At 36.8% G+C, this 14613-nt stretch overlaps 1 protein-coding gene across 1 annotated transcript in view; it reads left to right on the top strand.

Annotated features, from left to right (window-relative positions):
• Positions 1 to 14613, top strand: part of TTN (titin) — a 276735-nt gene that overhangs the window by 157887 nt on the left and 104235 nt on the right. The window contains exons 169-190 of the mRNA XM_024732830.1: positions 218 to 298; positions 1201 to 1272; positions 1900 to 1992; positions 2644 to 2706; positions 3053 to 3142; positions 4949 to 4999; positions 5559 to 5960; positions 6134 to 6412; positions 6660 to 6935; positions 7076 to 7215; positions 7840 to 7966; positions 8060 to 8323; positions 8617 to 8883; positions 9024 to 9287; positions 9376 to 9515; positions 9675 to 9801; positions 9919 to 10185; positions 10300 to 10566; positions 11406 to 11672; positions 11765 to 11904; positions 12329 to 12455; positions 13248 to 13390. Of these exons, the coding sequence (XP_024588598.1) occupies positions 218 to 298; positions 1201 to 1272; positions 1900 to 1992; positions 2644 to 2706; positions 3053 to 3142; positions 4949 to 4999; positions 5559 to 5960; positions 6134 to 6412; positions 6660 to 6935; positions 7076 to 7215; positions 7840 to 7966; positions 8060 to 8323; positions 8617 to 8883; positions 9024 to 9287; positions 9376 to 9515; positions 9675 to 9801; positions 9919 to 10185; positions 10300 to 10566; positions 11406 to 11672; positions 11765 to 11904; positions 12329 to 12455; positions 13248 to 13390 (3947 nt within the window). The remainder of the gene's footprint in view (positions 1 to 217; positions 299 to 1200; positions 1273 to 1899; positions 1993 to 2643; positions 2707 to 3052; positions 3143 to 4948; positions 5000 to 5558; positions 5961 to 6133; positions 6413 to 6659; positions 6936 to 7075; positions 7216 to 7839; positions 7967 to 8059; positions 8324 to 8616; positions 8884 to 9023; positions 9288 to 9375; positions 9516 to 9674; positions 9802 to 9918; positions 10186 to 10299; positions 10567 to 11405; positions 11673 to 11764; positions 11905 to 12328; positions 12456 to 13247; positions 13391 to 14613) is intronic.

Here is a 14613-nt window from a genome sequence, read left to right as displayed (position 1 = left end):
CTGTAGTTAATGCAACTGAATTTCATCACAAGGTTATATAGATGTTTGCAGAGGAAACAACTTGAAGTGTATTCTTTGCTTTCAAATTCTGTGATATTTATACGTAACAAAAATTATTACTTATACAGTAGTTACTAGTTTTGAAAGAGACATTTTTCTTGTTGAAATTTACTTTTTATATGAATTCACTTCAAAATTTAAATCATATTCTTTTAAGTGCTTGGAGGTGAAAAGAAAGTTCGCAAATTACTTCCTGAACCTAAACCTCAACCAAAGGAAGAAGCTGTTCTCAAAAGCGGTATAGTATTTTTCAACTGTTATATCAGCTTCAAATACACACACAAAAAGGACTTGAAAGCTTACAAAATGTTTCTGTCCTTTGGTTTTCTTTTAACTTAGATTCCCAATTTATCAAAATTCATTTGTAGTTGTATTGAAAATTAAATGTAATCATTTCCATCTTTTTAAAAGAAGACAAATTTTGTGAGCAGAGTATCTTGAAATTTACAACATTAATAGACATGACTAAATTGATAATATTCTAAACTAATGACCGTAGCTGCCATTTTCATAATCAAATTATGTAGTAAAATACACTAAACCTCTTAAATACTCTAAATTACACCAAACTATTTAAGCCTAAACTCAGCATTCAGTTTTAAAAAGTGTAACACAGGATTACCACAACTAATAAATAACATTTTCTAAAAACTGAACTTTTTTTTGACTTACAAAATATTAAAGAATTAGAAACAAGATATTTGAATGAAGAATCAAATTCTAACATTTTCTTCACATACAATTACTTATTTCTAGGCTACATTTCTTTGACCAACTCCACTTCAGTAAACTTTATACTTACTTAAATGCTTCTTTTCTCATTAAATTATGACATTGGATTGTGATTAGAATTTGTTGCTATTCAAATTATTCATTTTGTGTTTGGGTCATTCCTACCAGGGATTTAACTCTGAACAGACTATCTACATAGATATAAAGTGACTCTGAGTGTTGTTTTAATTAACGTAACAACCTTTGATTTTTTTTTAAGCATTTTTAGTGTAAATACCAAGTTCCCAGGTGCACTAGGTTGCATGCTTTTCACTTTCTTTGCTTTGTACATTATTTGCATTTGTCAAATGTATTCAACATCTTCATTTGTTTGTCTTGGTTTACATATAAATATTTTTGTCTTTTAAGTTCTAAGAAAGAGACCTGAAGAAGAACCTAAAGAAGAACGTAAAGAAGTAGAAAAAATTAAAAAACCTGCAGGTAGGAATCTCAGTAACAATTTGTGAAATTACCTTTTAACAAAATGGACATTTAACAAAAAGTTTATCTTGTAAACATAAACGGATTTAAATATAAATGTAGCTTCATATTTCATCTGTCACATAGTCTATGTTTTCCATTGTCTGCTTCCTGTTTAAATATTTTTATAGTACTCAAATATATTCATGCATTTCCCTGCACTTCATTATTATTATTATTTTGTCACTTAAGTTTTCCAGTAGAAACAGTTGTGAAATAATCAAGTTGGCTGCAAAATGACTTCATGGGAAGGTGTCAGAAATGTTTCATAAAATTTGGGGGCTTTTAAGGGGGCTGATTTTTATCATTCGCCTAGTCACAAAGAGTATATTTGGAACTATTTTGAATCGATTTAGAAAGGGAGAGATAATGGAGTTGGGAGGCAAGTATAGGTGAAATAAAAGAAAGAAAAATAAATTGAAGCAGAGTCAAGAAGAGAAAATAGAAATTAATTGATAGAATATAAGGGTTTTTTTAAGCCATCAATAGAGCTTTTGAAAAAAGTTTGATCTGATTATTTCAGATCAGTTGATTTCGAAGGATTCAAATCCTAAAATAACGCTAGAAAATCATCTTATTATCTTAAAGTGCCAGAACCACCTCCAAAAGCTGTTGAAGAGGTTGAAGCACCTCCAGCTACTGTTAGCAAAAGGGAAAGGAAAGTTCCTGAACCAGCAAAAGGTACAAACTTTCTGGCATTTTCTTAGTTGTCTCTAAAAATACAAATATGCATCAATTAAAATATCATTACACTGGCATTGAGATTTGAACACATGACCTTGACCTGCTCATCTCATCCAGCTTAATTTTCTTTACCATTTCACTCTCATGTGCAATTGCCTCATGTCCACCCATTTGTTAAATTTTTTTTTTTTTGCGGTACGTGGGCCTCTCACTGCTGTGGCCTCTCCCGTTGCGGAGCACAGGCTCCGGACGCGCAGGCTCAGCGGCCATGGCTCACGGGCCCAGCCGCTCCGCGGCATGTGGGATCTTCCCGGACCGGGGCACGAACCCGTGTCCCCTGCATCGGCAGGCGGACTCTCAACCACTGCGCCACCAGGGAAGCCCCAATTACTAAGTTTTAAAAACTAAAACAATTGTATTTATGGGCAATGAGATGAAAAACATTAGAACCAGTAAAACTGCCTTACTATATTTTCTAAGTATTTTGTTTAAAATGCAAAATAAACTTGGAGTATTTGATTTGGTGACTATATGTGTACAAGTTCTAATACCTTCCAAGATATGTTAAACATGCCCAATTTTGGTCTGACTTTGTGAAAAACTTCAAAAATACTGTGATAATCTGCTTATTACTGTGAATTGTTTTAGTGCCTGAAATTAAGCCAGCAATACCTCTCACTGCACCTGAACCAAAACCAAAGCCTGAACCAGGTAAGCAAGCTTATCCTCAATGTCGACAGCATCTTCCTTCCTGTTTCACACAATTAATGTGTAGCTAATAAGAAAAAGGGAGTAAAGCCCGCATGCATCAAATGATTTCTAATGTCCCAATGTATTATTAGATTATAATGCTATATTTTATTTAATATAATGTTACATATATTCAAATATATTATTATATTGTACATAGATTTTATTACAGTTAGGATATATTGTTCTCTGTAAAAACCAGTTATTAGGAGATTTTAAAGTTACATCAGAGAAGGCAAATAGGCCACCAAATGATGTTTTAGGAAGTGACAAAGGATACATTAATGCAATGGACATCTTTCTACAGAAGTGAAAATAATCAAACCACCTCCTTTGGAGCCCACACCAGCCCCTATCGCTGCCCCAGTGACGGTGCCAGTCGCTGGAGAGAAAGCAGGTACTTATTCTGTGGTTTTCTTTTTGCTGGTTTGTTTTGATGGCTTAATAAAAACTTCGTTAAAAATCAAGCTCTCTTTTTGTTGAAACATAGGCGTCATTTCAATTGTGGGAGCTTATATAAATTCTCAATTAAATTTTCTTCAGCTGCTAATCTATAGCAACCTAATCTCTCACCCATGGCTGCCTATTGTGTTTCAATTGAAATGTACATTCCTGCAAAAGACCATTTCTTTATATGCTTTTGAGATTAAGTAATGAATATGTTCAGTGCTGATGAAAATTAAGATGTACAGATACTCTCTAAGGACATACATATAGGAATCCCATGGAGATTCAAATTTCCCATATGCCCTGCAGGAATCATTTCTCATTTTTTAAAAAGATTGCATTTTGGGCTAATGAAAAAGTTCTGGAAATGGATAGTGTTGAGAGTTGCATAATATTGTGAATGTACTTAATGCGACTGAATTAAGTTGCATTAAAAATGGTTAAGATGGTACATTTTATGGTTAAAATGGCAAATTTTATGTTAGGTGTATTTTACCACAATGAACAGGAGAAAAAAACAGGACTGCATAGTTCAGCCTTTAAATCTATATAAGAATTTAGATCAATAATAATTTTCTTAAACGTACTAACTCAGTGATACAGCTGTCTCAGGTACAAACAAAATACTTATTATTGTACATGAACTATTAGTAGTTCATCACTTAGGTGATAATCTCAAAACCAAAAATGATTTGACATGTATTGATCATTGATAAATACACATCCTAACTATTTGATCTTTGGCTACTTCCTTCATCTCTTTACATTTTAATTTCCTAGTCTGTAAAATCAGAATAATAACTATAACTACCTACTAGGATTATTGTGAGGATTAAATATATGCAAAGCACTTAGCACAGTGCTTGGTACATAGTAAGCCCTATAGAAGTATATGGGTTTTTATTGTGTTTAATAACATGAGACAATATACTATGTTCTTCTGGCTGTAGTTTAATTTTAATATTTATATTAACATATTTTGTCACTGATATTTGTGGTTTGGGCGTTATTCTTTTAAGCTTTTATGATTTCTATGTGATAACTTTAATTAGTTCAGAAAAAGACGATAACTGCCATTGAGATGATTAAGTATGTGTAAAACTATAGCTTTTCTCACATCCCCAGGGCCTGACACTAGGGAATTGATTCTACAGTTTATACTGCCCCTGAGTAAACTGAATTAAACTCTAAGTGTAGGAACTGTCTTGGTTCTGCCTTAGTTCATTGTCTAATTAAGGTAAATCTTCAAAGGAATCCATGCATTTGTAGAACATAGACCCTTTCTTTTTCCTTAGTCTTCTCCGGATTTATCTGCCCAACTTAATAAAGAAAGCCCTTTAGTAACTTCTGGGTCATTTCCCTTTTGCCTACATTGATTCCTTGTTGACAAAAACGTATTTCCTTGGTTCACATAACCAGCACATACCTAAACATATAAAATACTTTACATAGCTAGGCAAGAATAAAACTCTTTTTCACAAGGAAAGAGTAAGCCTTCCAGAAATGGGAGAAGAATTACTTGCTGAAAGTAATTTTTTAATCCTAAAAACATTGGCAATTTAGCTTGGTCACATCATTCTCAGAATATGCCTTCTTGGAAATATCCACATATTCTCCATGGAAGTCATATAAATCTAACTTTTTTGTTACACATTAATATTTATAATAAAGAGCATGACTCATCCCACGTGGTTTACTACTAAGCATGAAATAAGTCTGAAAATTGTTTAAATGCTGAGTTTTATTTTTATTTCAGAAGCCAAAGCACCGAAAGAGGAGGCTGCCAAGCCAAAAGTTCCCATCACAGGTAAGATTCATTTCCCTGTACCTGAATTGTAACCTTTCACTCTGGGAAACTTTACATTCAAGGGAAACTCTCTGTACGAGGGGGAAAAAATTCAAAATTTACATCAATCTTTATGACTTCTAATTGATTCTGCAAAAACTAGTATGTCTTCTGATATTGCAACTAATATACCTCTAATATTATTCAAGTGGGTAATACATATATAAAATATATACTTTAGCATAATAAACCCTATAAGTTCCTAGTTTCATTCTTCATATACATGATACGTATACATGACAGATAAAATACTTAGACGCTAATCTGGACATTATATATTTGGCTTTAAAACTTGAGAAAACGAAGAGCGTTTATTATTCATGGATTCCTTATGCCACCTCATTTTCTTTCTGAAAGAAAGCAGGATAACTTCAATTGACCTTTCAGTTGCCTAGTCTTTAATTTTCTCTTCTTGTCTTCTGGTCGCTCTATCACTGGTTTCATCCAGCAGACAGCCAGATATGCACTTTCTGACCCTTACGGAAATGCCAATTCAACTTTTAATTTTATTTTGAATTAGGTGTAGCCAAAAAGACTCCTTCACCAATAGAAGCTGAAAGGAGAAAGTTAAGACCAGGAAGTGGTGGAGAGAAACCGCCTGCCGAAGCTCCGTTCACCTACCAGCTGAAGGCTGTGCCACTGAAGTTTGTGAAAGAAATCAAAGACATTGTTTTGACTGAAGCAGAGTCAGTTGGCTCTTCTGCAATCTTTGAGTGTTTAGTCTCCCCCTCCACTGCAGTTACAAGCTGGATGAAAGATGGTAGCAATATCCGTGAGAGCCCAAAGCACAGATTCATCGCTGATGGGAAAGACAGAAAGCTGCATATCATTGATGTTCAGCTTTCTGATGCTGGCGAATACACCTGTGTTTTACGTCTGGGAAATAAGGAAAAGACCTCCACTGCGAAACTGATTGTCGAAGGTAATTTCCAGTCTTGTGAATATGGTCTGTATTAAACTTTAACACAGTAAACCTCAATAGCAACTTTTACTGTCATTTTGGACAAAACCTCTTATCTCCAAGCTTTATTTCATTGAAAATATTGTACGTATTGAAAAGTCTCTGCAGATTCTTAATACCACAATTCTCCACAGAACTTCCTGTGCGTTTTGTAAAAACGCTTGAAGAGGAAGTCACAGTGGTCAAAGGACAGCCATTGTACTTGAGCTGCGAGTTAAATAAAGAACGTGATGTGGTCTGGAGGAAGGATGGCAAGATTGTGGTGGAGAAACCCGGCAAAATCGTGCCCAGCATCATTGGCTTGATGCGGGCCCTGACCATCAATGATGCAGATGACTCCGATGCAGGGACGTACACAGTGACTGTGGAAAATGCCGACAACCTGGAGTGCTCATCCTGCGTGAAAGTAGTAGGTTAGTACTTTGCTGGGAAATTTAGTTCTACTTATTATTATATTAAGAAAAGAGAAGAGAGAATTTTATTTCCCAGTATCAGGATATCAGTAGTCTTATGCCTTATCTAAGGGGGGGAATATCAAATCATAACAGATTAATCATGTCCAGTTTTGAGAATTTTTTCCTATTTCTGAAATTTACTAAGGAAGTTATTTATATTACTTGTTCAGATCATAATTATCTTTCTGACCTCACTGTCATACAGAAGTCATTAGAGACTGGCTGGTGAAACCCATCCGAGATCAGCATGTGAAACCCAAGGGGACAGCTGTTTTCACCTGTGTCATAGCAAAGGATACTCCAAACATTAAGTGGTTCAAAGGATATGATGAAATCCCCTTGGAACCAACTGATAAGACTGAGATAGTAAGAGATGGAAATCATATACACCTCAAAATTAAGAATGCTATGCCAGAAGATATTGATGAATATTCAGTGGAAATTGAAGGGAAAAGATGCTCTGCAAAGCTGACACTTGGAGGTATAAAAATCTTACCTTTTATTCTCAAAGATAAGTTTTGTATATGAGCCTGAGGCAAAACAATGTACATACACACACACACACAAAAGCATATTTAGGTTGCTGAAAGCCTTATGGTATTTCATCGTTTACCAATACAGATCGTGAAGTTGAATTGCTTAAACCAATAGAGGATGTTACCATTTATGAGAAAGAAAGTGCAAGCTTTGATGCAGAAATCTCAGAGGCAGACATTCCCGGAGAGTGGAAACTGAAGGGAGAACTTCTAAGACCCTCACCTGTGAGTAATTTCTAATTTTAAGTTGTTAGTCATATACACAAATGAACCTATCTACAAAACAGAAACAGACTTGCAGACGTAGAGAACAGACTTGCCAAGGGGGAGGCAAGATCGGGGAGGGATGGATTGGGAGTTTGGCGTTAGCAGATACAAACTATTACATATAGAATGGTTAAACAACAGGGTCCTACTGTATAGCACAGGGAACTATATTCAATATCCTGTGATAAACCAGAATGGAAAAGAACATTAAAAAACGTATACATATGTATAACTGAATCACTTTGCTGTACAGCAGAAACTAACACAACACTGTAAATCAACTATACATCAATAAAAATAAAATAAGTTGTTAGTCATATAAAATAACTACATTCTGTAATCAGGTTTGATGTTCAGATTTGGTTCAGTAATGATTGAGTTACTTCCAGCTTCTGAAGTGTCAAAGAGGGGAAGAAATTTGATGCATTATTTGTGGACAGCTCAGCAATTTTTTAAAAATTTTATGACAAAACACTTTTCCTTATTTTTATTAGTATTACAGTTATTTTTATGACTCTGCAGAAATCTGTATCTGAAACATTCTATCTCATTCAAATGCTAACTAAAACTGCCATTTTTCAGACGTGTGAAATCAAGGCAGATGGTGGCAAACGCTTCCTGACTCTGCTCAAAGTCAAACTGGACCAGGCCGGTGAAGTTCTTTACCAGGCACTTAATGCAGTCACGACTGCCATTCTGACAGTAAAAGGTATTGGCCTTTAGAACTCGTGGAGTGTGCTCAACTTCATCTTATAAGTCCTCTGCATTCTGAAAAACCTCATTCTTAATGTTTGATTTTCAGAAATCGAACTTGACTTTGCCGTGCCCCTGAAGGATGTCACGGTCCCAGAAAAGCGACAGGCTCGATTTGAATGTGTCCTCACTCGAGAGGCAAATGTTATATGGTCTAAAGGACCTGATATAATCAAGTCATCTGACAAGTTTGATATCATTGCTGACGGAAAGAAACACATTCTTGTCATCAATAATTCTCAGTTTGATGATGAAGGGGTCTATACTGCTGAAGTGGAGGGCAAGAAGACCTCAGCAAGATTATTTGTTACAGGTGAGAGCTGGTGAGATCTGCCTCTAACATCCCATAGTTAGGCACATGAATGTCTGACTTTAAAGACAGAACACCAAGTTCTAACAGCTGTAAGTGACCATCGGCCCCATGACTTTATTTTCACATTGCCATCAAAACAACCCCCTTAATTTTTTTTTTAATGGAGGAGAGCTCCATTTGAAAAGGTGACCCAATAAATGCCACGTGAAACAGATTCTTTCTACCAGACAGATTAGAGTGGAATATTTCTGAGAACTAAATTGTATTTCTGAGCCTATTACCTTGCATTGCAGGTATAAGATTGAAATTCATATCACCTCTTGAAGATCAAACAGTGAAAGAAGGTGAAACAGCAACTTTTGTCTGTGAACTTTCTCATGAAAAAATGCACGTAGTCTGGTTCAAAAATGACGTCAAACTCCACACAAGCAGAAGTGTACTCATCTCATCGGAGGGCAAGCTTCACAAGCTGGAAATGAGAGAAGTGACACCGGATGATATATCCCAGATCAAAGCGCAGGTTAAGGACCTGAGCTCCACAGCAAATCTGAAGGTCTTAGGTATATGTGACCAACTATAACCAAAGAGCCAGTTTTTGGATGGTGGGAGTGGGTAATAGTTAAACATTTTGCAACCTGTAACTCTTTAATTACCTTTCATTTTCACGTTCTTCTGATCATCTGCTGAATGTCTTTTACAGAGGCCGATCCCTACTTCACTGTGAAATTACATGATAAGACTGGAGTCGAGAAGGATGAGATTATTCTGAAGTGTGAAGTAAGCAAAGATGTGCCAGTGAAATGGTTTAAAGACGGGGAAGAGATTGTACCTTCACCCAAATACTCTATCAAGGCAGATGGCCTGCGCCGCATCTTAAAAATCAAACAGGCAAAACTGAAAGACAAAGGCGAATACACGTGTGACTGTGGCACAGACAAGACAAAAGCAAACGTCACTGTTGAGGGTGAGTTGCGTAAAATTTTTAAATGTACCCTATCTGAACCTGCAGTTTATTTGTTCAGTCATTCGAACAAAAGTCTGTATAATTTCAGCCCAACTAATAAAAGTGGAAAAACCTCTGTATGGAGTAGAAGTGTTTGTGGGTGAAACAGCTCGCTTTGAAATCGAACTTTCTGAACCAGATGTCCATGGCCAGTGGAAATTAAAAGGAGAGCCTTTAACTGCTTCCCCTGTAAGTCACAATGATCTGATCACACAGGTGGGGGGCTTGCTTGGTTGTTGGTGGAAAATGATACATTTCTGGTATGAAATCTCTTGATTATTTGTAGGGATAACCAGTGATGAAAATGATGTTCTCCTTTCTCTTTCCTCCTCACCTCACTCCAAACAGGACTGTGAAATCATTGAAGACGGGAAGAAGCATATTCTGGTCCTTTATAACTGCCAGCTGGATATGACAGGCGAGGTCTCTTTCCAAGCCGCCAACGCTAAATCTGCAGCCAATCTGAAAGTGAAAGGTACACTCCACCTGCCAGCCACCCTTCTGTATTTTCTTTGCCAGGCTTCCTTATGGGACCCAGAATTGATGAATGGAATCATATTCTGGCTTCATTCACACCCTCTTCTTTTTTCAGAATTGCCACTTATCTTCATCACGCCTCTCAGTGATGTTAAAGTCTTTGAGAAAGATGAGGCTAAGTTTGAGTGTGAAGTATCCAGGGAGCCCAAAACATATCGTTGGCTGAGAGGAACCCAGGAAATCACAGGTGATGACAAAACTGAGCTTATTAAGGATGGCACTAGGCATTCGCTGGTGATCAAATCTGCTGCTTTTGAAGATGAAGCAAAATACATATTTGAAGCTGAAGATAAGCACACAAGTGGCAAACTGATCATTGAAGGTAAACAGTTTTATCAGGCCAACTTTAATTGCTTTTTTTTTTTTTTTTGCTTTTATATATCCTCCTTTAAGGACTGGAATTAATAAGGGTTGTTTTTTTTTTTTTTCTTGATAGGAATCCGACTCAAATTCCTCACCCCACTCAAGGATGTAACAGCCAAAGAGAGGGAAAGTGCCGTGTTTACTGTGGAGCTGTCCCACGATAACATTCGTGTTCGCTGGTTCAAGAACGACCAGCGCCTGCATACCAGCAAGTTGGTCTCAATGCATGATGAAGGGAAAACCCATTCCATCGCATTCAAAGACCTCTCTATTGATGATACCTCTCAAATTAAAGTAGAAGCTATGGGTTTAAGTTCAGAAGCCAAACTCACTGTGCTAGGTAGGTGCTTTTTTTTTTTCAATTTAATATTATTGCATTCAATTCATCAGAAATTTGTGGAGTATCTACTACATAAAATTCTTTCAAGGGTTATATTGCATGAAAGCAACACCTATCCTTAAGGAACTATCACATATATTGTTAGGCTTGTTTCTCAAATGTTTTTACCTAAAAATACGAGGATTTTAAAGGGATAGACTCTGGCTCACAAAATAGCCAGCTCAAATCAGAATTAAAATTCAGTTAATTATTGAGCCCTGTCATGTTTAAAATAGGGATATAAACACTTCTTCTCCCCTCACTTTATCAAAATTATTTCAGAAAAATGTTTTTCAAGTCCCTAGGAATCACAGAACTTACATTAATAAAGCTCATTGTTTTTCCTGGGCCCTTAATATTAGGCAGATTATATATAAAGCCTAACATATATAGAAACTATCAAAGGCAAACAATTGATATAAGAAAGACTAATAATGTGAATCTGAAAGCTTACAGGTAAACGAGGCATAAGAGATTTGCTAAGAAATTAAAAATTCATCTGAATAATGAAGGAACACATAATTAGGTTTGAAGCTAAATTTCATTGTATCTTTCAAACTACTGTTAATAAAATACTTCAAAATATAATATAGATGGATTCGATTTTGATAAATCCCAGGCATTGATTCTGTTTCTGACTTTTAGAGAACTTTTGAACATAAACATGTTAAATGTTTGTGGAAGCATGGTGCCATTTCTAAACATACCCAGATCTCTGTGAGCTGTCCCTTAAACCTTCCAAGAGACTGTCATCTCCTTAAGTGGTTAATAAAATTTTTTCACTTATGCTTTACTTGCAGAGGGAGATCCATACTTTACAGGAAAGCTTCAAGATTACACTGGCACAGAGAAAAGTGAAGTGATTCTACAGTGTGAAATTAGCAAAGCAGATGCACCGGTGAAATGGTTTAAAGATGGACAGGAGATAAAGCCATCTAAAAATGCTGTTATTAAGGCAGACGGCAAGAAGCGCGTGCTAATCCTAAAGAAAGCCTTGAAATCAGATATTGGACAGTACACCTGTGACTGTGGGACAGATAAGACCTCAGGAAAGCTTGAGATTGAGGGTAAGGAAATTTCCACGAGTTTCACTCTTGAAGCTGTTGGAGTTATTTCTGCCAGAGGCCAATGACACATGCTGACCCTGCACTTTTTCTAGATCGGGAAATTAAACTGGTGCGACCCCTGTACAGCGTGGAGGTGATGGAGACTGAGACGGCCCGCTTTGAAACCGAAATCTCGGAAGATGATATCCACGCCAACTGGAAACTCAAGGGAGAGGCACTACTCCAAACACCTGTAAGGCTATTTCTGAACTTGTCAACACCTAGAGGAGCTGTATGAAATAGAAAAGGACAGGAGAAAAGTCAGACTGCATGCAAGGCATTTAAAACATACCAGGTTCTTTACCAGACCTCAAATCAAAGAGAGCTATTAGGGTCTATGAATGGGCTTGGACAGGTACACTTGCAGTATTTTTGATCCAGCATAGTGGTATGAGGCTGTAGATATTCTGTGATGCTGCTAGTTGGTTCAAAATGATGTGGCTAAAATAAACACTACCTTCATGAATAATATTCGTTCGCTTTCTTTCACAAAACACAAAATTATATAGTCGCCTCACCAGTTATTTGTAAATTCCTTTAATTAAGATATTATATCCTCAGAAAAAAATACCAAAGAAGATGACTTCCTACGAAAACTTTTCTTTCTTTGGGTACAGGAATGTGAGATCAAGGAAGAAGGCAAAATGCACTTCCTTATTTTGCACAACTGCCGACTGGACCAGACCGGTGGGGTAGATTTCCAAGCTGCCAATGTTAAATCTAGTGCCCACCTCCGAGTAAAACGTAAGTATTATGTGTTTCTGCTGAAAACAAATTGTATAGTTCTGCAGCAAATGGATGTGAGTGAAATTAATTAGATTTATTCAATTAATTAGAAAACATTATTAAAGTATAGAAACTGGCTTTCTTGTACTTACTTTTTGTCATCCTCATACAACTGTGGTTCAGATTCTAAAGTTTTGGAAATTTCACTGACCTTGCCATTTGAACAAAAGAAAATTAAGTCAGAATCTCCCACTTCGTAATTCTTTCACTCAAAGTAGGTATTCATAGAAAAAGAATCTAACTCAGAACACTTAAAGACCCTTAAAGAAATCCTTCAAGTGGCTGTACAAGTATAGCACCATAAAGAAAAACTTTGCTGCGTGGGCATTTCAGACTCATCTCAGGCTAACATTTTTGGAAGGTGCAAAAGTGTTTATGGGTTGGGTAGGCTATGACATTGAGCGGCCCTTGTCCTCTCCCAATCAGAGGCTTGGTTATTTTGGAAGTCACATACCTTCCGTAGCAAGAGGAACTTGACGCCCGGCACAGAGACAGATGCAGCACTAATTTCCTGCTGACCTTGTATATATCAGAACGAAAGGGCCCCTACAGATACCCACTCTCAGGCCACTAGCTCTCCCCTTCTGGGCACCAAGGGGCCACGTTCACATGGGAGTGAGAACAGTGGGCAGTCCTGTGGCTCTTTCCTTCTTGAAGAAAGCAACCAGGGAGATTAATAACTAAATCTGTATTTATCCTTTTGGAATTACAAAATGAGTCACTCAAAGCTTTTTCCTTCCTCTCGCAAAGCACGAGTCATTGGTCTTCTGAGGCCTCTAAAGGATGTCACAGTGACTGCAGGAGAAACAGCCACCTTCCACTGCGAGCTGTCTTATGAGGATATCCCAGTGGAATGGTACCTCAGAGGGAAGAAACTAGAGCCCAGTGATAAGGTAAGAAGCAGGAGTGCGGTTGCCTTGCCTTGCTCTTCCTTTTCCCTCAGTTCTTTTCATCCTCACGTGTGTGTTGTTCTTTGCTTCCCTACATCCATCTCTCTTTCCCTTTCTTTTCCCTGCTCAAGCCTGATTTCTGCTGAAATTGTAAAGCAGATTCTTCTCATTTTTGTTGGGTTTAACCTGATGATATTTTTACTGAAATGGAAATTAACATTTTAAGTACGATCAAGTTTTAGGTTTTTGAAGAAAAGGCAAACGCTCATTAGCTATCAGTGATAGTTTAATTCATCGAAAGACAGGAAGGATCAAAAAGGTTTTCTGATTCGATGCGTGCTAACGAGGGTACAGATTTAAGTTTTATGGCTAATTCTCTCCATGCTATCTAGTGTTCTGCATATAAGAAGATTAAGAGGAGAGGATGGAAATTCCATTTCAGGCAGTGGATCAAGTAGTTGAGATAACTTCTGGGCAGATATCTGCTCTTCAAGCATTTCTCCAAAGCTATTTTTAACCCTCAAGTGCTTTGAGCTGTGCCAATTCTGGAATGCAAGTGGACTATTTAAAGTGCAACGGATGGTGCTGGCAAGAAAGAAGGGCTCTGTGATTACCCACATGTATGAGCAAATATACTTTAAGAAGTTTTAGGGAATAACTAGCTTCTGGTGTTACCCCAAATTTCACCCGTAAGTAAAAATCAGAGTGATTATTCAGATAGGCCCAAAATACAGTTTACCCAAATTGAGCTCCGTATTTTGCCCCCTAAGACAATGTGTGTGTCTAAATTATCTTTATAATTCACCATTAATTTTGAATTCTTGAAATAAAATTATACAAAATGCCCAACATGGGTTGGAAAGAAAGCACAGGGCATTTCATTGTTCTCTGTCAGTTTTTTTTCAATATTTTTAGAAAGAGTATCAAATGTGGCATCAAGCTCTCAGTTTAAATCAAGCTGTTAAGAATTATAGGAATGTAATTTAAAAGGGATTCAGTTTAACAAAGAGCCACAACGTTGATTAAAGTATTAGAAGGAAAATGCCTTTGAACAACTGCTCTCAAACAAACAAACAAAAAAAAAAAACTAGTATTCTGCCAAAGTGATTGAAGGGTGATTCAGTTAACAGTCATCTGAGAGATAAAATCTGCCTGCTATACTGACAATAACGACCAGTTGATCTCCTTTGTTACCAAGGATAGAAAAAGCAGCCATATGTTCAAAT

The sequence above is a fragment of the Neophocaena asiaeorientalis genome, unplaced genomic scaffold, assembly GCF_003031525.2.
Source record: "Neophocaena asiaeorientalis asiaeorientalis breed wild unplaced genomic scaffold, Neophocaena_asiaeorientalis_V1.1 scaffold96, whole genome shotgun sequence".
Lineage (NCBI taxonomy): Eukaryota > Metazoa > Chordata > Mammalia > Artiodactyla > Phocoenidae > Neophocaena > Neophocaena asiaeorientalis.
Note: the sequence above shows the minus strand (reverse complement) of the source record. Positions and strands in the feature narration are given on the sequence as shown.